General features: G+C 34.8%; 2 protein-coding genes across 2 annotated transcripts in view; both read right to left on the reverse strand.

The window, feature by feature from the left end:
- LOC127834929 (uncharacterized) overlaps positions 1–25241 on the reverse strand; it is a 438004-nt gene that overhangs the window by 143654 nt on the left and 269109 nt on the right. The window lies entirely within an intron of this gene.
- On the reverse strand, positions 3393–10866 carry LOC127835963 (beta-1 adrenergic receptor-like). The gene is made up of 3 exons (XM_052362381.1): positions 10784–10866; positions 8327–8352; positions 3393–4561 (listed from the first exon to the last, which is right to left on the reverse strand). The coding sequence occupies exons 1-3, from the start codon at positions 10864–10866 to the stop codon at positions 3393–3395; spliced, it is 1278 nt and encodes a 425-aa protein (XP_052218341.1).

Here is a 25241-nt window from a genome sequence, read left to right on the forward strand (position 1 = left end):
ATTCACAACTGCGCAATAAGTTCTGCATATCATTGGAAATGTGGGAGTGGCATATATTTGTGCACATCGCGTTTAAATACACCGCGCTGCGATATTGTAGATTTGAGTTGTGTGTTCGATTGTAAACCCATTATTGCGCAATTGGTTTAAGATCGGCATTTATCTTCCCATTAATCAAAACCTGCCAAGTAAAATCGCTAACTTCGCAGTGTTACCTCCCCAAGCGGGTTAACGCTATATATTGTATTCTCAATTCAAATGCTTCAACATCTTGAACGATTTCTAGTTTCTAACGTTTTTTTTGTTAGGCAATTCCTACGTATTTTATACATAGCTACGGTGGGATAGAGGTGACATTCTCTTCTCTTTTTTAAATTGCTCTCCTCTTTTTTCTATCTCGTGGCCACGACAAAGCTAACTCGTGGCCACGAGATAGAAAAAAGAGGGGTGCAAAACTAAATAAATGCGGCGTACAATTAAACAAAGAGCGGTGCAGTAAATAGAGGCAGAGTGCATTAAATAAAAGAGGAGAGAATTTTCGTCATCTCGAGATCCCGAGTTAGTCAGCCAATCAAATGTTGCGTAACATGTGTAAATATTCTGTACGCATATATATTGCTGGTCAAAGCAGGCAAGGCTCTGATATAACATAACATACTACTATAAGTACTACTATTACTGCTACTACTACTGCTGCTGTTGTTGTTGCTGCTGCTGTTACAACAACTACTACTACTACTACTACTACTACTACTACTACTACTACTACTACTACTACTACTACTACTTCTACTACCACTATTACTACTACTACTACTTCTTCTTCTACTACTACTACTACTACTACTACTACTGCTGCTACTACTACTACTACTACTACTTCTACTACTTCTTCTACTACTATATAAGATTCTTGCCTGCTTTGACCAGTTATATATATGCGTACAGAATATTTACACATGTTACGCAAAATTTGATTGGCTGACTAACTCGGGATCTCGAGATGACGAAAATTCTCTCCTCATTTATTTAATGCACACTGCCTTTATTTACTGCACCGCTCTTTTTTTAATTGCACTCCGCTTTTATTTAGTTTTGCTCTCCTCTTTTTTCTATCTCGTGGCCACGAGTTAGCTATGTCGTTGCCACGAAATAGAAAAAAGAGGAGAGAAATTTAAAAAAAGAGAAGTGAATGTCACCTCTATGCCACCGTACATAGCTGAAATTGTTATATTTGATTTACAACAGGGACCTATTCAATTTGTTTGCTATGTTTACTATCAAAAATGAAAAATACAATATAAAATAACTGAAGGAGTTCATGAATATGAAGGTACGACCGGAAACTTACTTGACTAAAATTTCGACCTGGCACAGCTTGTCTGGACTGAGAATAATACATCAGGCATTTTTTTAAAGAACTTCTCATAAATTATTCACGTGTGGAAACGATGTGACGTGCGCAACATACTGTGCCTAGCTCAAGGGTTAAATACACACTGGTGAATATGTCGAGTATGGACATAATACTGAAGCACGTATATATATATATATATATATATATATATATATATATATATATATATATATATATATATATATATATATATATATATATATATATATAACATATCTATATTATCAACAATAATGTCATAAGGCAGCTTTAAACAGAATTCAAGCATTGTGTAACGTTTAATGGATCAAAACACATGCACATCTAGTCTGAAGGACTTCGACACATGAATATTTATGTCAAGTTACTAAAAAGCGGTCTCTTACAATATTGCATTACGTACTTTGTTGATTACTACTTTCTCTTTTTTGATAAACAGTTCGTGACGTTGGTATCTTGCAGGTCATATCAGACACTTATAAAGAATTGACTGAAGACACCGACCACATATATCGTCATATGAAGTTCGACGACGCTGAAATTTCGTTTGACCAACTTAAACTCCAGGACAGAAACACTGCGGCTAACTTAGGTTTGCAATGTTTATAGATTTGACTGCTCTAATTGGAAAGCTTTTACACTAGGTTCTCAATATCATGCAGTTTACTCTAAGTATCCGTTTATACAGGTATATCGACAGTCAAATGTGGTGTCCGTGGCTTCAGTTCTAACATTTCTTTTCTCCGGAAAGTTATTAAATTTGATTTTTATTGTTATAATTACATCCTTACCATTCCGGTTACGCTAAAATTGCAAGTTAATGCGTTAACATGATTTCGCGAACGGTCCGTTATTTTGTCTAGGATTCTGAGCAATTCCATGTTTACTGATCATGAACTTGATTTCATTAGAATCGCACGAACCAACAGCAGATTCTGTTGAGGGCTCTCGGCGCAGGAAGAAAGGATGATCCTAGACGAGGCATTTGGAAAGGTATACTAAACGCATGCAAGTATTGAATGTGGTTAAATGCGGTTTCATACATAACTTCAATTGGATACCATCAATTAAAATTGGTTGTTAACAATTCATGCATTTAAATATGGCGAGTTTTAATATACATATAAAATATACATTTTTCATTATGGTTTGCTAATAGATACTTTTTGTTATTTTAGATTGATTACGCACATAAAAACACACGTTGAACATTTTTATATTCGTACATAAATATTTCGTGATAATTTGTCCTCTGCAACGTTTAAGCTGCGCGATTCCATGCCAACAATTCCCAAGAGGTTAATGCTATTGTTATCACAAGAATGCTAGCAATATTCTGACACGGTAAAGCTAAACGCATGGCTGGCATGGCTTGATGACGATGATTTACAGTTACCTGACCAATATGATGTGTTTTTGTTTACATCGACACACAATTAATGCATAGTGTATTTTCTTATCTTTTATAACCATCAGGTGACGCCCTGATTACACTAATCCAGATTTGGTCAACACGGGGCTGATGTCAGAAGCCAGAAATCGAGAAAACTAGCGTAGTTTAGTTTGCTGTGTTCTTTGTTCTTGTATGGTCATTTGTGTGTTATGAATAATAAATATTCGAAATAAAAACTACCGAAGTTTGTATCTTAAATATAATGTAAGTCGCAACGCAAAATTGTCAGCGTTTTAAATTATTTAATCATTATAATTATATGTAAATACAAGCAAGTGACTATGATGATTAACGCATCGAATGATCGAACAATGTTGCAGACACGTAAGGCATGTGACGAAATCATGCAAATTGATTACTAGTATCCAAAAGAGATAAGTATAATCACTCTAATAATTTAAAGTGTTGCACATTTAAATTTTGAATATACCTTTGAAAAATTGCGGTTGTCACATGTATGTTATATATGCCATGTACGGAAAAGAGACACTACACCGTTCAATAGCAGTTACTGTGTAAAAACCTTAATATCATTTGAAAAAGTCAAAATTCAGTTTGCGTTTGTTCTTTCATTACACCAACACGAGTCTTGCGCCTAAATATCCCACGCAATTCATGTCTAAACCTCGGCCCAGTCAGACAGTACAAGACGAAATGGATGGAGTTGTTCAAATACTGCAGCATGTTCACAAGCGCCCACCAGAAACTATACCAGGCTATTTGCTCCGCCGAGATGTCCCTGTTAGGGAACCAATACTCCTCGCCTATTAGCAATACTTGCACAGGCAATGTTGTGATGAGAAACACTGTATTCACAGCCAGAAGCATTGCCGTCAAAGACGAAATTTTTGACGTTCCGGGCGTCGATGACGTAGTTACGTTTCGGCAGATTGGTCTTTCTCGACGTGACGTACTTGTATTCTGTGGGGAAGGATGCTGTGCCGATAAACAATTAGGACTATAGGATATCTGCCGTTGAAAATCGTTCATATGTTCCGTTGCATTTTCGTTTTGGAACGATTTATTATGCGCATGAAGCTTACGCTGAGCTTTAACCATCTTATAGATGATTTTTATATTGCACACTATCATTATCGTAAACGGGATAATGCAGAACGTGGCCATATCTAACCACGGCCAAACAAAATGTAGAAAATGAATTTCCGCTGGGGAACTTCCACCGCAACTATATTTCCAAGTCTCCACTAATGAAAGCGTCCAAAAGAAGTGCATGTTTTTGATAAACATGATCCCCCAAATTATGGTCACAACAATTCTACTACGTTGTATCGTGCATAGACGTTTTACACGGAACGGCAAAGACACGGATATGCATCTGTCCACTGTTACCGACACTAAAACCCAAACCGTAAAATCGAGCCACAAGTAAACGAGGAAAGTGTGCACCTTACAGGCGCCATTGGATAAATTTCGGACGTCGATTTTGAACGCCGAGTGGATCCAGTAACGCAGTAGTCCGGTATACAAGGTGAACAAGTCCCCGAAACTAAGGCAGGTCAAGTAGAACATCGTCGTGGATTTACGTAACCTTGGCCTCAAGAGGACCACGATGGACAAAACATTACCAATGGTGCCGATAACAATCAGAATAGGCGATCCGTAGGTCCACATGTAGTTCGCAAACACATATTGCGTGTACTCCTCCAAATGCTCCATTTCCATTTGTTGACAATGAAGCAACCAGTAGCCGTCTTATAGTAAGCCTTTCATGGCTTCCTACGTTTTAATTTTGACTAGATATATTCGGGTGTATACGTTTTTGCGATTAATGTTATTACATGTGTTAAATGCAAAATAAGTATCTACATTTATTTGTTTAATTATATTTAACGCGAGTTACTTATAACTGTTCAATGTTGTACTTTTCGAGTGCAATTCTAATTTACTAATTTACAAAAGAAAACAATAGTACTTCGTGACGGTATGATGTGAAACGACCACTCAAAAAAGTCATGATTACTCTCACTAGCACATTTCTGTCACAAACTATATTTTAGTTGTCTGTTCACAGAGAAACGATACCTCATATATATATATATATATATATATATCCAAACTGCGTTTGCCAATACGACACTGATTGTCAAGGCGGTATCCTTAATCGGAAAACTATCAAAACAACAACGCATGAAGGTAAAATCCCGGTGAATATAATTGATATAAATTTCAACAGTTTAGCAAATAATCATGACGTTCGTAAAACAAAAGTCAATAAAGCGTCATAAAGTCTGCTCCGTACTGACCAAGTCTATTTGTATATGACGCTTGATAACGCTCGCGTCTGCAGGATATTACACTAATATTGCCGGTGTAAATGCCCTAAGAGTAATTGACCAACTTTTATTTATTGCTACGTAATAAAACGGTCACTTAACCCAATGTCAGTATCAGATGTTCTTTATAGTGGTAATGTTTTGATAATAAATAATTATGATATATAAAGTAGCATAAGCTGGTAACGTAACTTCAGGTTTCAATTTGATAAAATTCGGAATGTTACTTACAATTTGATACAATTGGTTTAAAAAGAAGACCTTGAAGGTTTCATTTAATAATTACTGTAATTAGCATTTGCGTTTTTTAAACTGTTTTAAATCATGATTGGAAAAAAGATGGTCGTTAGCGTTTATATCAAAGAATTGAAAACAACATATATATATACCTTTGCGCATAGGGCGACATAAAAATATGTTTGTTTCGATGGGAAAGAAATTATTAGACAGCAAACAATATTGTAATGTCATTAAACGTGATCATCAATGCCGTTGGATATCTCATGGAAATATACATGGTATATCATCCTACGTAGATTACACTGTATTTTCGTGTGTCGATTAAAAGTAACAAACACACTTTTAAAGCAATACTATTTTGAACGAACTTACATGTAGTCTTTAAAATACTAAACTCTATGTGTTACAACATACATCTTTAATCGTGTTAATGTTTATTTAAAAAAGCACAGGCTAGCTAGCAAGTGTTACCTCCTACATCGTTTATTATTTAAATACAATTGTTAACATATGTTCCTACTCTTTACGTCATTACAAACGTGCATCACGATAAATATCTCCTAAATAAGAAATGTTAGAATCAATAATATTAATACCATTATTCTCATTCATTCTATATATACCTTGCAGGAGATTTAAATGCACGCACACATTCTTTATTACATTAATTAATTAATAATTCCTGGTGATACTGTAGATAACATTTTAAACATGAAATGAGATGTTGATTATAATACGGATCCTTTCGATCGCCCACGAAATAATTAAGATTCAGAACGATACAACAATTTTGGAAAAATACTTGTTGAACTTAGTTGTACTCATAGTATGCATATTTTAAGTGGGCGTACCTTCGATGATTTTTTAGGAAATTTTACATGTCTTGCAAATAATGGCGCTAGTGTTGTTGATTACCATGTTGTATCCACTGAGCTGTTTTCATATACTACTTTTTGTGTGGATATGCGGGGAGAGTCTGATCATTTTCCTGTTAGATCTGAAATATTTTGGGCAAAAACAAATATTCTTGCTGACTATCGCAATCAAAATTGCTTAAATAACGGTAGCAAACACTAAGCAAATATAGAAAAGTATCAATAAAAAGACGCACACGAGCAAAATTTCCCGAGAGTATTTGAAAACAATCTTAACTTAACAACTTTCGCAAATATTTTAAGCAATCGCGTGTACGAATATTGACGAAGCGATCATTAAATATTAAATTTGTACAAATACGCTGCATCCGATATGGAGGTTTATAATAAAACACACTCTCTTAACAATAATGACACTTCAATTAATCACCGTGGAGGGGTAGAGAATGTAACGCGGCTAAACAAACGAAATACGCAGCATTACAAAGATTCCGTTTAAAGGGGCCTTTTCAAAGATTTTGCCATGTATTGAAGTTTGTCACTTAATGCTTTATATTGATAAATGTAAACATTGGATCTAAAAAGCTCCAGTAAAAAATAAAGAATTAAATTCAAAAAAAGGAAAAAAAAGTAACCCTCAACAGGGCTCGAACCACTGACCCCTGGAGACCTGGAGTAAAAGTCTACCAGCTATACCACTCGGCCATCCGTGCTCATACAATGATTGATGTATTTTTTACTTTATATAAGCAATCCTCGAAGTTTAACAAAATATAACAACAATAACATAACTCTCCAAATTATTCAATCGTTTCGCGTTGCAACGCTTTATAATTTTCAGGTTTTTAAATCGTCAAAATATGCATATAATGGCTATTTTAGAGCATGGTAAATGTTCAGTATTACTGATTCCTCACAAATATCATAACTAAAACGAAAATTTGCGCATCTGAAACAATTTTATTTAAATTTTGTCAATTTACCAAATCGTGAATAGGCCCATTTAAATAATGATTATCGGAATATCAACACTATGTAACACCCCCTATATCGAGAGTTTACAAATATGTGCTCGGTCAAAAAAAAACACAAGTGTATCAAACGACGAAAAGACACGAATTGTTTTAATCGCGTTCTAAACCAAAGTTGTTCCGGAAATTATTAAAAGACGAACAACACAGATTCTTGTAATTTATATCCATGTGCATGGTATTATTATTTCAAAGGCCTTCTTTTTAAAGACAATCAACCAAGTTTAATTGATATAAACTTAGAGGGTATCGAAGCTGAAGATGACCAAGATCAAATTTTAAACTCAGAAATCACAAACGAAGAAATAATGCAAAGTATTTCAAAAATCAAAGATTGTAAATAGCAAGGGACTGATGGCCTTGGGGCTGCATTTTACATAAGTACGATGTTTATGATAAAACCTATACTTCGTGATTTATTTAATAAAATTCTTAATACTGGGCATTTTCCAAATACTTGGCGGGATAGTATAACTGTGCCGATTTATAAGTTAGGCGCTACAGACGACTCTTATAATAATAGAGGTATATCACTAATTAATGTAATGTATACAATATTTTACAATATTATATACAACAGATTATGCAAATGGTCAGATTTAAATAATACAATAGCAAAATCACAAGCCGGATTTGGAAACGGATATTCAACCATCGACATTTTATTTACTCTTCAATGTATGGTTAAAAATGTACGTGTAGTCCTGGTTGTAGGTTTTATGTTCTATACGTTGACTTCCAAATGGCATTTGATAGTTTTATTCTTAATAATCTATTTACAACTATGTGTAAAAATGGTGTCAGATGGAAGCTTTATCACGTATGAAAATCCATGTATTCAAATATACGCGGATGTGTTCGGGTAAATGATAAGAATGTTACGCAAAACTTAAATTGTCACATCGGCACTAGGCAATTGGACGTAGCCAGCACAATAATTTTTAATTCGTACATAAACGAGTTGTCTACCTTTCTAAAATCTTAAAGTCAAATGGGATATTTTTATCACATTTCAGACATAATTTGCATCTCTTTACCGATGACGCTGCGAGCTGTGATGACACTGCGATAGAGCAACGATTACAATTGAAATCAATATAATCGGAATTTTGTGAACATACTGGTATGTCAATAAATCGACAAACGACGGAAATTATTTACGCCTAAACTATCATAGAGGAAAGCCAAAGAAAAACTTGCAGCCCAGACCCGAAAATCTATCTTTGCTATTAAATCATATCAAAGAAACTTTGGATATTTTTCATATACGGAATATTTTTAATTGTTTGATTCAATGGCCAAACCTATACTTACATATGGTTCCGAGATATACGGAATATAATTCTCAGGCAGCCATGAAAACATACATATCGAGTTTTGTAAATAGTTTATTGGTGTAAATAAATCTGTAAATAATTGCATGGTACTAGGAGAATGTGGTAGATTACCGCTTTGTATAGAACATCATTTAAAATGCGTTAAATATTGGTGTAATTTGATTAGTATGACAAAGGATCGATACAAAATTAATATATTATGTAAAAGCGGCACGACGAAATCGTAAGAACTAATTGGGAGACATCTGTAAAAAAACATGTTGTACCGTTATGGATTTGGTTTTGTTTGGATATGTCAAGAGATAGGAAATATGGAATTATTTTAATGTCATCTAAAAGATTGATCAATTGGAAAACACATAACTGGCTTGAAACTCTGGGAAATTCATGAAGATGTGATACCTACAAACACTTCAAATCTATGTTAAACCCAGAAAAAAATTGTTTATTGATATTCACTTTTATGCTCGCAAGTCAGTTGCTAGATTCCGTTGTTCAAGTCATAAATTAGCCATTAAACCTGGTCGACATTTAGAAATGTATTGAAGACGAGTTTCATGTATTTTTAAAAAGTGTAAAATTTAACCACGAACGGCAAATGTATATACATGTATTTTCATGGTACAATGGTGAACACAATTTCCAAAGTTTTTGCAATCTTATGCAAATTTCTGTTATCTAAATATGTTCTTGCTTTGTTTTAGGGTGTTGCGTTTATAGTTTTTTGAAAAAAAGAGGTTTGAAGCTTGAATAAAATACAAAATAGTATTACCTTCAAATGATTTCAATGAATTAATTCCAAAACTTACACTTAAGAAGAATAGTTTAACATTTATTTGTTGTTGTTCTAGAAAGGATGTCAACTGATTCCAAAAAGGCTGGATGTATTTGCACTTCCAAAGTAAATGTTCTATAGTTTCGATGTTTTCAACGCAGAAGTCACATAAATTAGAGTTAGATAATTTGCATTTAAAGAGATATTTATTGGTCGCTATTATTCGAGGTATTTGAACTGAAAGTTTCTAAGTGTGATTTCGATTGTTGTTTTGTAAGACAAAATAAATATTTCTTTCCAGTTTAATTCATGCTCTTGGAATATATTTTGCCATTTTATTTGGAATTGGGATGGTTCGTTAATGATATTGTTAATTTGTCAATACTGTATAATAGTTCGTTGGGGTTGTTTTGTTTTGAGTTTGTCGAGAAATTGGGATCTTATGTCTTTCGTGTTGGTTGTGTTTATACTAGAATTTATATGTGAAGGAATACTTTTTATTAGCATGTAATACATCAGGAAGTCTTTTGCGGGGATTTTATACAATAAGCATATATTATCAAAGGAATACAGATCGTTTATTCGGTTATCAAATAGTTAATCGACACATTTAATGATCTTTTCAAACCAGTCTTTATAAAAAAGTACTATTGTTTGCGTTTATGTTTTTGTTATTCCATAAAATTGTTTTACTATTGCTTTGTCCTTCTAACGTATTTGTGACTTAACTCCATGCTGATCGTATATTAGATTTGGATATATGTTTATGCTATATCGAGTATTAGAGACGCAATAATGCTGCATTCAAAAAGTAAAGACCCACCATATTTGGCTAGTATTTTATGACAAGACAATGCCAATTTACTTCCAATAGTGGTATCGAGTATAGTTTGACCCAGCTGGATTTGATGGAATTTATGAAGGAATAAATGTTAGTCTGTTGGAGACGTCCCACCTCTACAAGTAGTAGTAACTGTTTTCGTTTTATTTTGTCGGCTTTTCCATCCCACAAGAAGTCAAAATAGACGTTTTTATATCATCGGTTATTTTATTTTCTGTTTTTGGAGAAACAGTTAGTACATACTATAATTTCGGTAGTGCGAATGTTTTTAATACAGATATTTTTCATTTAAGGTTAGTTTTCGGTGTTGCCATGATTAATGACAGTTTTTGAATTTTTGTAGTTTGGGTAATATGTTTGTCAAGATTGTTTCATTTTCATTGTTTGTGAATGATATGCCTACGTTGATGCTTCGTTTGATGTCCAACTGAAGTTCATTAAATTTTATTTTCCGTTTTAAGATAAATATTTGTAATACACACATGCTGATTCAAATGTGTGGGGTGTTTACCGTTGATATTGCAATATATATCTGAATTACATTTGTTGCGACATAAAGATGCGAAATATAGCATCATTATGTTTCGCCACATTTGAATGTCGCATCGACAGGACATTTTGCATTTGACTTTCATTTTTATCCCATCGTCAGACGTGCATTGTCGAAATAAACCACCGTGGAATATTGCCTTTATTTCGGCAATGCTGAAAAAAAGCTGTCACGCGCGGCGGACGATGGTCCCATTACTCGGAATCAACTATAAAGTAATCATTTTAGTAAAATCGAATCAGATTCAACAAAACAAACAGTTTGATACCAAGATGTAATATATTTTAAACACAAGATGCAACACAAAAACCAAAATAAACATTTACAAATATTTAGTGTGCGTACTCATAACGTCATTATTAACACGTCAAACTACAAAACTCATATTCTTTCCCGCTAAAGCTGCAAAACTTTTTTTAGTATTTTTTTCATTATTTCTTTAAAATCGGGGACGTATAGGTATATGACGTATACGAAAATTGATGGGATAAATCGAATACTGGGTCGGTGCCGAATAAAGCGAAGTTTAATTTTGCTCAGCCCGAAAATCTTTCTAAGCCTTGCAAAATAAATTTCGCTTTATTCGGCACTGACCTAGTATTGTATATCTACAAGCCAGACACTAAATGTCGCAACCTACGCTTAATGTTGCAAAATATACTTGGGCGTAATGTCGCATACATAACGTTTAGCGTAGCAACAATGGTCGGGCCGATATATGTCATAACATCAACGGTCAATGCCCTTTGATCCTTTATAATCAATTAATCTCAGTTAAACTGTCCAATGGCCGACTTATATTAAAATCGTGATCCACAGGATACGCCCTTACTGGTCTAGTATTACGTTCTGTGCCATTTAGAGATATCGGTTTTACTTGACTTGAATCAGTTGAAAATTAATTATAGCCCCACACAAAGTATGGGTTTGAGGCTCAAGCATTGTATTTGTCTGTAGGTCTGTACGTATGTAAGTACGTCCAAACGTACATTCGTCAAACATTTTGTGAGTAAAAAAATTCCTATTTAAAAGCTGCGTTGATGTCGTTTAAATCTTCATTATTAAATTATCTAAATGTGCAGGTAATTATGGAGCGAGAAACTTTGGCTTCAATCAGTTTTGACTTAATTACGATCGCTTGTCTTTATAAAAGAGAATATAATTACGATTTCCGCACCCTTGCGACTTCGAGTTCTCTGTTTTATTTTGATGGATTTTGATTTAAATAACTTTTATTGCTGAATAATGTACAGTTTGAATTTATATTACATTGTGTGATTCCAAACTTGGGCCCTTTGTCGATAGTTTTCCAATATCTATAATTACTAAGAGCTGTATCCTGCCATTTCGTACCAATAAAAGTTTAGTCTAAAATGTTGACTTACACACGAATTAAATAGAAATACATGTATTGCAAAGCACAATCGGTAGCCGGGCAAATTGGGTACAATAAACGTTTTATTTATATAAACCACACTGACAGCAAATATTCATTTTAAAGGATTGTCGACAATACATTTATTGAGATTACAAGATCAATAAAGCTGACTTGTTAATTGCAATTTATATGCAGAGAGGCGTAATAGCACTCATCACGGTTTATTTGCAGTTTTAAAAAATAGTGAATTATTTATGTGTTGAATATTGTTTCCACATATAGTCGAATCTCGTGATTGCGAGAGAATTAGCTGAAATGTTGAATGTTTTATTCATAGAAAAGAGAAAGCGGTAGTTGCGGGACAACTTTTTTATAATCGATAAGAATAGAAATACCAGTAACAGTATTCAAGGTAGTGTACAGAGGTATTATGTGACAATATTTTTAAATAATTGTTTCCAGAAAATACTGGTTTGCTTTTTAATTATTTTGTAATGTATAATCTGCCTAACCCAACCATTTCCCATCTGCCCTGTGTGCACGTTAAAGCCATATTATTTACGAAGATTTAATAAGACTTAATTTGTATTAATTTTAAACCACCGTTCTAATATTCTTCACTTCAAATGTATACATCTTTTGTTCTATGTCCATTCAATATATAGTTAGAGTAAAACGGTGGTTTCATGGTTAATAACACATTCGGGTGGATTTGAGGTGAGACAAACTGTCATACGAATAAATCAAAAACGTTTTTATTATTCGTACTAAGCATATGAGAGTAGGCCAGAATTCCACCGTGTGAGATACTTTTCTGATTATTTAGCATATTACTATAAATAAGTTGTTGGATCTTTTGTGAACCAACATATGTATACATAATATATGAAACTTTTGCTGGTTCCTTTCGTTGTCGTAATGCTGTCTGAGAAAACGTTATTCCCGATCCGTACATGTTTGGTTTTGACAAAACCCATCTTTATTCCAGAAACGGAAAAAAATATTTCCTCTACTAAGAATATTTTTTTTATCAATTGATCTTATCCATCAAATACAATTGTTGCTTCATCTACACATTGTGTATGTTAATGTTACAAGAAAGACGGTCTGACGACATCAACGCTGGATGTGAAAAAGTAAACAGTGAACCACATGTAATGTTTCTGATTTTGCATAACGAATGTCAAACGAACGTTTTTTTAGGTCCAGAGTGAATACAGGAAATAATTTTATCCAAAAACGACCAAAAAATTAGAATTAAAGTCTTGTTCACTTCTTTATATTGTTCAACGTTAATTCGTAGTAACAGACCAAGAATACCCAGTTCTTCTGCTATGGTAATGTGAATGACACAAACAAAATTCGAGTAGTGTATCCAATAAAGCATCCTTCGATGAAACCAATATTGCCTTTACGTATAAGTTTATTCATGCACACATGCATGCTGTTTGCAATAACAGATGTGCATACTTTATAATCGGTATTGAGAAGATTGTAAAGTCTTGCTATATCGCCTTCTGTGATACACGCAAAGCTTACTTGTGTTTCAGTAATGGTAAAATTCCTACGGACAAAATAACCATTTTAATATCTTAGAACAAAAGATGGTCCCAATTCTAATGCAGAACATGAAAACAACGACAGGCAGTAAAACCAGCGGTTTAACTATAAGACATATTCTTAATGGAGGGGATGCTTGTGATAAAAGTTATATTACACACAATAACGTAAGGTTTGTTGTCACATGGTGATAGCTAATTAAAATTGTCAAACAATTAGAAAAATCACAATCTATGCGTTCAATCCATTTAGAAAGGGTGTACATGGAAGTATGCACTTCTATTAAAATCTCTCATTGATTAGTTAAAAATGTTCCATATTTCATTTACACAGTTGTAATGATATAAAAGCGAGTTATTATGCTTGATCAGCGCAGTGCATGCTGACATTCAACATTCCAAATTCGTACAATGTAAAAGTAAGTAGCTTATAGACTTATGTGTATTGACGTGAATCAGAATGTGTAAACATAGTTGAAAAACCTTGTACAAAAGGTTTGTTTTTTTGAAATAGAGTAGATCTCCGCCATGTCTATCTATTTAAAGATGGAGTTTTCTTGCGGAAAGCATCACTAAGATTGTACTTATTTATATTTTTTAAAGGATATACCGAGCTTAAGGATATTGAATATTTTTAACCTTAACTAGTCAAGTTGTGTACTCAATATAATTTACAAATCTCCTCATACTATTTATCAGATGTCCTCTATTCTTAAAAATGTGTTTTAGAACCTATCGTTCATGACACTCACATATCAACAAGAAAAAACGCAGACCACAAATTGCCTTTGATCGATTGCTCAATAATTTAATTGACTGCCAATTGTAACTGCAGGCCGGGATTTATTTAAAATTTCAAAGCAAATATGGAAGGCAGCTTTTAATTATAAAAAATATAATCGCAACAAAATGTCTTTTAAATATTAAATGAAAGTCCCATAAATGGCGCGGACATGATTTGTATGAATAGCAAATATGTAATACCGTTAGTGCCATCGTGGTTACACAATAAATCCATAGGGCGACAATGCAAATGTGCGATAGTACGATGGCGACAATGTGATAGTACGATGCCGACATTGCGATAGTACGATGGCGACAATGCGATAGTACGATGGCGACAATGCGACAACGCGATAGTACGATGGCGAAAATGCGATAGTACGATGGCAACAATGCGATAATACGATGACGACAATGCGACAATACGATGGTGACAATGCGATAGTGCGACAATACGATGACGACAGTGCGACAATACGATGATGACAGTGCGACGATACGATAACTACAGTGCGATAGTACGATAACGACAATGCGACAATGCGATAGTGCGATAATACGATGGCGACAATGCGATAATACGATGGCGACAGTGCGACAATACGATGGCGACAGTGCGATAGTACGATAGCGACGATGCAATAATTCGATGACGACAGTATGATAACGCGATAGTAAGATGACGATAATGCGATGAAACGATGGCGACAGTACGATATGAATATCGAATTGTCGCCATCGTACTATCGCGTTGTCACATTGTCGCCATCGTACTATCGCATTGTCGCTATCGTACTAGCGCATTGTCGTCATTGTACTATCGCGTTGTCGCATTGTCGCCATCGTACTATCGCATTGTCACTATCGTACTATCGCATTGTCGCCACTGTACTATCGCACTATCGCGTTGTCGCCCTCTGGATTTTACTGTGTTACCACGATTGCACTAACGGTATTCCGTAGTAATGCAACTGACATTTACTCGTGAACAAACATGATGTGCCTGGAAACGATCACGTGTTTTGTTGCAGGAAACGACTGTCTGCTTGCTTCAAACATCAGTATCACTATCTTGGATTTATTAATGTTCACATATTTCGATATTGTGCGGACGACTAACTGAGGCAGGTGAAGTGAAATATTTCAAGAAAACGCTTATTTGAGCATTTCGGGCTCGATGAACAGGACTGCTTAACGGTAAATAGTAAAATTTGAATATTATTTTAATACTTTTTTAAATTCTGGGACAGATTTTAATGTTGCATTTTAATTTACATGTTTGGGTTGACCATTGTCCTGATAACATTTATTGGGGTTATTAAATTATATTTTTTTATTGGCAATATGCATATCTACTTGCAACGAAAGTAGCCATACACGCAACGCTAGTTTCATTATTATTGTTGCTTAATACTTTATATGATGATAGTAGTCTATACTACTTAGCAAAAGCCTACATTACCCATTTGTCTTTCAAAGACATAACACAATCATTATACCGATTCCACGAGTTGTTATTGTTTAGTGATATATAGTTTATGTAATTTTGCTTGCGTGTTTTGCCAAACGTTTCAATAAGTTGTGTTAAGCAAACAGTCTCTCATTTTTTTTCCGTTTCATATCTAATATATTGGTACATAAGAATGTAAAAACTTTTACAATTCGAGGTTTGAGCGCGTGAACATTAGATCGGTTCTAGGAAAGCAGTTAATTCAAATGTGGCGTAACCTACATTCGAATTGTGACTTATTATTTATTAGAATTATTTATTATTGTGCTACCATTTCTTATATGACAACAGTTAAGAAATGTACATTTCAGATGAGGTATAAGTTACTTCTAAGTCTGCCGGTGTTTCTTTTCTCTGATTTCGGTAAGTAAGTAATTAAGTGTAAACCGTATTATCTGTATCCACATTAACTATTTTTATTTTGCTTAAAAGAATGTTTGTTAACATAAACTGTCCTTCTGGCTACGAAAATTTGACACCGCATTGACATTTTTTTTGGTTTGCGTTTACATTTATCTATTGACTGTACGTATTCCAACGGCAAATGCTCGTCGGATTTTTCTTTGATATTTGAATAATAACACTTCCCATTTTTCGATAGAAAAATGTATATCGAAAAATGATGGATTTCATAGATGTTTTATTTGATTTATATATCTTATCGATTAAAAGATTTTTTTTATTTTGTTTCCAAGACCATAAATTAGAATAAAAGGCAATCATATTTAAAGTGTTTGATTTTCAGGACCCTTTATAGTTATTTCAGTGTTTCGGTTTAATTGACTTTAAGATCGAAATATTTTGTTTTATAATTTTACGTTTAAATAATCTTTGGCTTGAGTTCGTATGTCACTTTTGTTGATTGTCAGACAGCATATACTATTTTAAGGATGACGTAAGGGCTAAAAATGGAAAACTTTTTCCTTGGGCACTTATGCTTTAATTCATAAACATTTTTTTTATGTCTCACATCAAAGCGGAATAATATAATCAATTTTTAAATAATAAAAGTAATACATTACTGTAATTGAATAATACATGTGCAGATACGATAACGTAAACTATTGATGAATATTGACCAATTCAATACCAAAGCCGTCGTCCCTTCAATTTACTTTACAATGATTCTTGATGACTTCCCTAAAACAATATATAACAAATTGTAACACAATGCAACATACAAACAAACCAACACAGAATCAATCATTTGGAAAAGACCGATTTCGGTCCAACCATTTTTAGCTCATCCATTTTTTGAAAAATAAATTATGAGCTATTGTCATCACCTTAGCGTCGGCGTCGGCGTCGGCGTCTGCGTCGGCGTCGGCGTCCGGTTAAGTTTTGCGTTTAGGTCCACTTTTCTCAGAAAGTATTAATGCTATTGCATTCAAACTTGGTACACTTACTTACTATCATGAGGGGACTGGGCAGGCAAAGTTAGATAACTCTGGCGTGCATTTTAACTGAATTATGTGCCCTTTTTATACTTAGAAAATTGAAAATTTTGGTTAAGTTTTGCGTTTAGGTCCACTTTTTTCAGAAAGTATCAATGCTATTGCATTCAAACTTGGTACACTTACTTACTATCATGAGGGGACTTGGCAGGCAAAGTTAGATAACTCTGGCGTGCATTTTGACAGAATTATGTGCCCTTTTTATACTTAGAAAATTGAAAATTTTGGTTAAGTTTTGTGTTTAGGTCCATTTTATTCCTTAAGTATCAAAGCTATTGCTTTCATACTTGAAACACTTACTAACTATCATAAGAGGCTGTGCAGGCAAAGTAATGTAACTCTGACTGGCATTTTGACAGAATTATGTGCCCTTTTTATACTTGGAAAATTGAAAATTTGGTTTTGTTTTGTGTTTAGGTCCACTTTATTCCTGCAGTATCAAAGCTATTGATTTCATACTTGCAACACTTATTAACTATCGTAAGGGGACTGTGCAGGCAAAGTTATGTAACTCTGACTGGCATTTGGACGGAATTATGGGCCCTTTATACTTAGAAAATTGAAAGTGTGGTTAAGTTTTGTGTTTTGGTCCACTTTACCCCTAAAGTATCATAGATATTGCTTTCATACTTGGAACACTCGCAAACTATCATAAGGGTACAGTAAAAGGACAAGTTGCATAACTCTGGTTGTCATTTTTATGGAATTATTGCCATTTTTTGACTTAGTAACTTTGAATATATGGTTAAATTTTGTGTTTCGATCTCCTTTACTTCTTAAGTATCAAGGCTATTGCTTTCAAACTTCAAATACTTTCATGCTATCATGAGGTTACTGTACCTGGCAAGTTGAATTTTACCTTGACCTTTGAATGACCTTGACTCTCAAGGTCAAATCATTAAATTTTGCTAAAATTGCCATAACTTCATTTATGATTAGATTTGATTGATACTTTGACAAAACTACTCTTACCTGACATACCGCAATAGACTCCACCCAAACCATCGCCCGTGCCCCCCCCCCCTTCCCCCCCCCCCCGAATCCCCCCCGAATCCCCCCCCCTATTTTTTTTTTTTTAAGATCATCTCACAAATGACCACCACACCCTCACACTATACCCCCCACCCCACCCCCTCCTCATTTTTTTTTTAAACGGTTAAAAAACAAAACTATTTATTTTCATTATTTTATGTTTGAAATACCGTCCAACCATCGCACCCAAGAATCCCCCCCACCCCCCCCCTCCCCCCACCCCCAACCCGAATCCCCCCCCTAATTTTTTTTTCAAGATCATCTCACAAATTACCACCACACCCTCACACTATACCCCCCACCTCACCCCCCAATTTTTTTTTTGAAACGGTTAAACAACACAAATATTTATTTTTATTATTTTATGTTTGAAAAACCGTCCAACCATCGCACCCAAGAATCCCCAACCCCGACCCCCCCACCCCCCCACCCCCACCCCCCACCCCCAAATTTTTATTTTTTTTCCTTTTTTTCGCATTTTTGGAAGATAATGTAATAAATGTCCACACCCCCACACAATGCACCCCTCTTCACTCCACCCTCCCTCCTTTGTGATTGAAAATGAGAGTCCCTTCACCTTTAAAAAGAAAATAGATGAGCGGTATGCACCCGCAAGGCGGTGCTCTTGTTTAAAATTCCATAGTCATTTTAAAAATCATCACAATACCTCATTTGTATTATTTGAACTAAGTAAGTTATCTTCACGACAAAGATTTGTGAATAAACTAGTTATCGGAATACATATACTGTTAATGTTTAAGAACCTATAATATTGACTCTTTTGTAAACATTCTTCAGAGGTACAGGTTACAAATAGCGCCAAACCTAATTAACCCATATATTGTTGTTTGTTTGTATAATATCCCAAAGACGTCATGGCGGAAGAAAATTTGTGGAAGAATTTCAAAAATGGAAAGGTGTATTTAATACGGAATAATTATCCTGCTTTGCTTTACCTGCTAGCTTTTATAGCGACGCGATAGACTTTTTACAGTGTAACTACAAGTCCATATGTATAGATGGACAGTTATTATAACCCGCAATGCCCATGAAAGGAGATAAATGAATCGATTGCAAAAATGAAAATAATTGCATAACACATAAACAAATGTAAATAGCTCTGGTAACGACAAGTTATTTGACAGTAAAGTTATATTTGAAACGCATTTTAGTATTTACTGTACTGCCTGGGATTGACCTGAATGCGTCCTGTAATGCCTCTGTCTCCGCATCGCAATGTCTGTACAAGGATGCTGTGTGTGACGGATCAACCCTCGTCTGTGCCTGTCCAGTGGACAGATATGCAGATACTGCAAACAAACAATGTCTTTACAGTAAGTGCCTTACTTTTTACCCACTTGACCTTTGATAAAAATGTGTATTTAATATAGGTTGTATCACTTTCATATGCCCTGAACATAATTATCAGAGAGCCGGTGCTGGGTTAAAAGTCACGTTTGTGACAAAACTGTTGTTGTTCAGCCTCATCGAAGATTGGTTTACAAATCAGTCGGGTGGCATTTTAATTTATGTTTGCGCTTAAAAATTCAAGTAATGTTCACATAATCTTTCCAAAACTTAGGAAAATGCTTGGGTCATCATATTTACATTTATTTGAAACAAACTCATCCTTGATACACTGAGTTATGAACTTCTGATTATTTGATATTCGTCTTCTCCTAATTCTATTATAAATGTTGATTTGTCATCCATTTTTGGTAAGTAAACATTATTAGTTGGCATCCCCCACCAAGAGCTTCTGCCACAATTTGAAATTTGCAAAGGACCGAGTGCTTATTTGTCATCAGTCTCAATGTAAATTATGTAATGAATATTGAAACTTTTAATATAATTTCCTGTAACAAAATGTTATCAATTAAAAAAAACATGGTGAGGGTCCAAGCGGGCAGAGTGGGACCATAGGGTGGGAAGATGCTGCGCCCTTTTGTTTATGACCGACTAGAACACTGCTGACCCATCCACTATTCCAAATGTACTAATTGAGTTTGTTGGCATGTGTAATGTTGTTTAATTGGTAAACAATTTTACACTCATACTATTTTCACTTCAATAAAATTTAGAGACAAGATTGTGTGAAATTACTGAATGATTTCTCGATAAAGTTAAATTATTTTAACTGTGAGTGTCAAAGGGTGAAAACATTGTGCGACCAGTCCGGGATTCGAACTAGGGACACATCGCTTACAGGACGAGTGCTCTTCCGACTGAGCTAACCGGGCCGCCAAACAACCTCTCCTCTAACGTGACCAAGTTCAGGCCGTGGCATACAGCCCCACTTGAATGGTATTGTTTCATCGAATGTTGGGATGCAGGGTGATATAAAATGTACCATGGCCCTCCGTAGGCGTATACCCAGGTAACGTAACTGTAACTCTTTTGGCGCCAAATGTGACAGGGTGAGACAATTGTGCGACCAGTCCGGGACTCGAACTCGGGACACCTCTCTTACAGGACGAGTGCTCTCCTGACTGAGCTTACCGTGCCGCGACAAAACTTCTCCACTAACATGACAAAGATAACAGGCCGTGACATGAGAACAATGTGCTGTTGCAAAGACTTCACAATTATTTTGTTTAAACAATTTGATAATTACAGCGATTAAGAATATTTCCGTTTTAGATCACATAAGCACAATATGCTCATCGTGTGCTTGTCGCTCTATAGGTCCTTGTTTACCCAATCACTATATAAAATTTCTCTAAACATATGTTCCAATAATATTTTGGCAAAAGTCGAATATGGTTCCGGTGCGTTGAAAATCATGGCGCCAATGGGGCAGTGCAGTGTTCCTCAAATGAATTTGTGAAACCTTGTTTAAACTCTTAAAGTCTCGATTTTATTCCAACCTTCCTAAAACTTATTCAAAACAATTGTGATAATGATATATTAAGAAAGTTCGACCATTGTTTTATAAACATCTCAAACGCTGCTCAGACTGATTCAGCTCCTGAAGGTCTTTTGTTAGTTTTGAATTTAAACTGTATACATGTATTCGGGGTCATTGTTTTAGATTTCTGACCAAGTTCCATACCTCTTTACTGCAATTTAACAGAAGTATTATCCCTTTTTTTCACACAAAAAGCGGTTAGTGTACTTCTTAATTCTGCTTTCTGTGTGCGCACAGCTATTCAATTTCTCTATCTTATTTATTACATATATAAAAGTAATGTTTAACATATTTGTTTAGGGTCTTTATGAAAATTGTCTCACCAAGACTTATAAATTTGATCATCTTTTAGCAGGATTTATGGCCTCTTTTGGGTACCTATCAATGTGTGCAAAAAGTTTGCGTGCACGATTAAAAACATTTTAAGGTTTGCGTCCAACAAGTGCATGTCTTAGTGATGCTTCAGATATTTGCAATTGAAACTTAACATATATTTGTTGGATCATTATGCAGTTTCACAGAAACAAAGCTCATAACTTTGACCTGCAATTAAGCAGTATTTGTACCTGTGTTTACTTAGAAATTCCGAGTAACCGTTTGCTTACAACAACTCCTATTGCAAGCTATTGACAATGACATATATTTAAAACTCATTTTAATACTAACTGTACTTACAGGGATTGAGCTGAATATATCCTGTAATGCCTTTGTCTCCGCACCCCAATTTCTGTAAAAGGATGCGGTTTGTGACGGATCAACCCTCGTCTGTGCCTGCCACGAGGACAGATATGCAGAGACTGCCAACAAATAATGCCTTTAAATTAAGTGCCTTCTATTTACCGGCTTGACTTATGGATCATCATTGGCAAACTCTAATATTGCTATACCCCTTTCATGATTACGCAGGGGCAATCTGTCAGTCTTCCCAAACACAATATTATGAGTTTATAGAGCGTACGTTATCCTAATGTTTAAATTTAAACGCCCAATTTGTTATAATCATGAATTGTAGATGTGAAAGATACTTTTTGTCACCGGTGATTTACATTTATTTGCCATGAAAATAATTAACAGACAGCGGGATGCTAGGTTATAATATAAAGAAGTGAAACTCCAGCTGCTGACGCACTGTTGCATTCTCATTATATACAATTAGTTGGTCCTTTATTTAAGGTGAGTTACCAATTGACAAAACAGTTCAAAACAGCACAACACAATACAAAACAACATAAACACAAATAATAATAAAGCTGGGGTCACCGCCTTGGAACGGTCAATTCAAGGCATTGGGGGTTTAAACATGTTTTAGAGCACTCAACCTCACACCTTGCCCAGAAATATTCATTATACATATAAGTGTAACTCAAATTTAACCCCATAGCATGGCAACTCACATTAAAAAATAATAAACGGGAATTAAAATTCATTTTATTTAATTACCATTTAATTAATCAATTGTATAAAAGAGACCAGAGCAACACATTTACAACTTTTTGTGAAACGATGAAATGGAACTACGAACAAGTGTCAACTACATCCCTTCTTTTTAATAAACTATTTAACAGTATAGAATCATAAAATTAATATTTCAGATCATCATCGCGCACATACAGGGAGAAGCAGCAATAATGGATTTAAAATATCCATATTACATAGATTGGTTGTTTATTTAACTGCTACAATATAAATCAAACAAGAAATGCACGTCAGTGAGAAAATTTAATAAAATTGAACGCTATAAACCCAATGATCAATGCATGTTGATTAAAACAGTGAACGTGTGTCGTAAGAAGCAATATGGAAGCGATGATGTAAAACAAATCAATGTCACGTCTGTAAAAAACTGTAGTTGTTCAGCTTCATCGAAGGTTGGTTTGCTAATCGGTCCTCCTATCGGGTGGCAGGTTGATTTACCACTTTTGTTGTGTCTATAAACTTCCAAAAATTTATGAAAATGTTTTTGTCATAGTATTCACATGCATTTAAACCTTAACCAAATCCTATATTATTCATTGTTTTATGTACCTCTGATTATTTGAAATTGGACTTCTCCTGCATTTAAAATCCGCAACAACCATTGCAAAAAAAAAAGATTGTTTTTTCAATTATTGAAGTATTCTATTATTAAGATTATTAAATAAGTATTCTTAATTATTTGTACTCAAATATTCAATAAGTATTGTATTATAAAATTATTAAGTTAAAGTAAGAAAACCGATTTGTCTAATTTTGAAAATGGTCCGACAACTTTTTATAAACCTCAAAAATGGATAATCTCAATACGCAACAGTTATCGTCCAAATTGCATATGCATTGCAGAAAACTGCAAGACGCTTCAAATTCAAGCCAACGGGGCTCTTAAAAACGACACGTTTATCGTCCAGAACAGCGCAGGGCAGTCATATCGCATCTACTGTCAGTTCTACAACGGCTACGGATACACTTTCCTATCCAACGCAACCAACGTCAATGTAAGTATGTTTTCCCTCTATGACGACAAGTCCCACGTGATTATCCGTCACAAGCGCTCAAACGGCGTCCAGTACACATCTAAAATTGCTCAGCTGGGAAGTTACGCCTCTACCCCAGTGTCGGTTCAATATTCGGCTTACAGCGGGTACCAAGGTCCGAAAAACATTCAAATGGCGCCGTACATCTTTGTCGGTTTCATTCCGAAATCAATGACCTATCAAGGAGCAGTTCAGGGATGGAAAGTCAATGGGGAGGAGCTGACTTTTCAAAACTGCAATGGGGATCCCAACAGCTACATCGCTTTCTTCTTCAACCCGTCTGGACAAGAGTACACAAACTACTATGTCCGCAAAAACAACACGCTCATGTACAAGTGGTATTACGACGCCTCTGCCGTCGCTCAGTCCGATTACATCCCTGACGAGTTTTTTACCAACTACTACGAGGTCCATCAGGGAGGCTGTGGTGGCTACAGTCAAGGCTCAGTCGTACCGACTGCGGGAGCAGTAGGGATGCAATTTAGTGAGTACTGACAAATTGTATTAAGGTTTAAATGTTTTAAATAGGTATACAAGGTGTTGCCTATTAAATATGCCACAATTTAATGTTTCAGAATACTTCTTTGGAAAATTACCAAAATTAAAACAAACAATTAAGATTACTATGTCTCCCCCTCTCCCAACCGACAAAGTTGGATATATGACTTCTAACCTTTTATTCAGTCGGCAGATTGGTCGGTCTGTAGGACGGTCCGCAAACCATTCATTTTCGCAAAAAATATCAATGGGTTGTTTGACGTACAACCATGCAAACTGGTATGATTATTACTTTGGAGGAGACGAAAAGCCACGTCATTTTAATATAAATGGTCAATGAAAAAAGGGATATGCTAGTAATTTGAATAGGTAAAATAGTAATTTAAAGAAATATTAATACATTCTTAAGAAGAATTTCAATTGCAATACAGCTCTTAACTTTCTGGTTATTGAAAACTGAGCTCCAACATGTGTGGATAGATTACGGTAGTTGCAACAATAAAATGCATTCAAGCATTGAATTATAGCATTTGAGATATCATAATATTTAATGGTTGTATGCATTGTTTTCAAATATTACCACTTTCATTTTGCCAGTGAGAATGTAAAACAATTGCTTCTGATGTGCATTTAAATAAATAAGAGTCAACGAATGATAACCCCTTGTTATTTTAAGATCAAGATATTTAACGTCAAGTTATCAGGGACGACATTGCTGCATGTCGGTAGTGGGGATACATGTTAAGCAAACATCTCTTGTATTAATATTTCAAGCTTTGTTTCAAAATTAAAAAAAACACACGAAAACAACAAACGT

Source organism: Dreissena polymorpha, chromosome 6 (assembly GCF_020536995.1).
Source record: "Dreissena polymorpha isolate Duluth1 chromosome 6, UMN_Dpol_1.0, whole genome shotgun sequence".
In the NCBI taxonomy this organism is placed as follows: Eukaryota; Metazoa; Mollusca; class Bivalvia; order Myida; family Dreissenidae; genus Dreissena; species Dreissena polymorpha.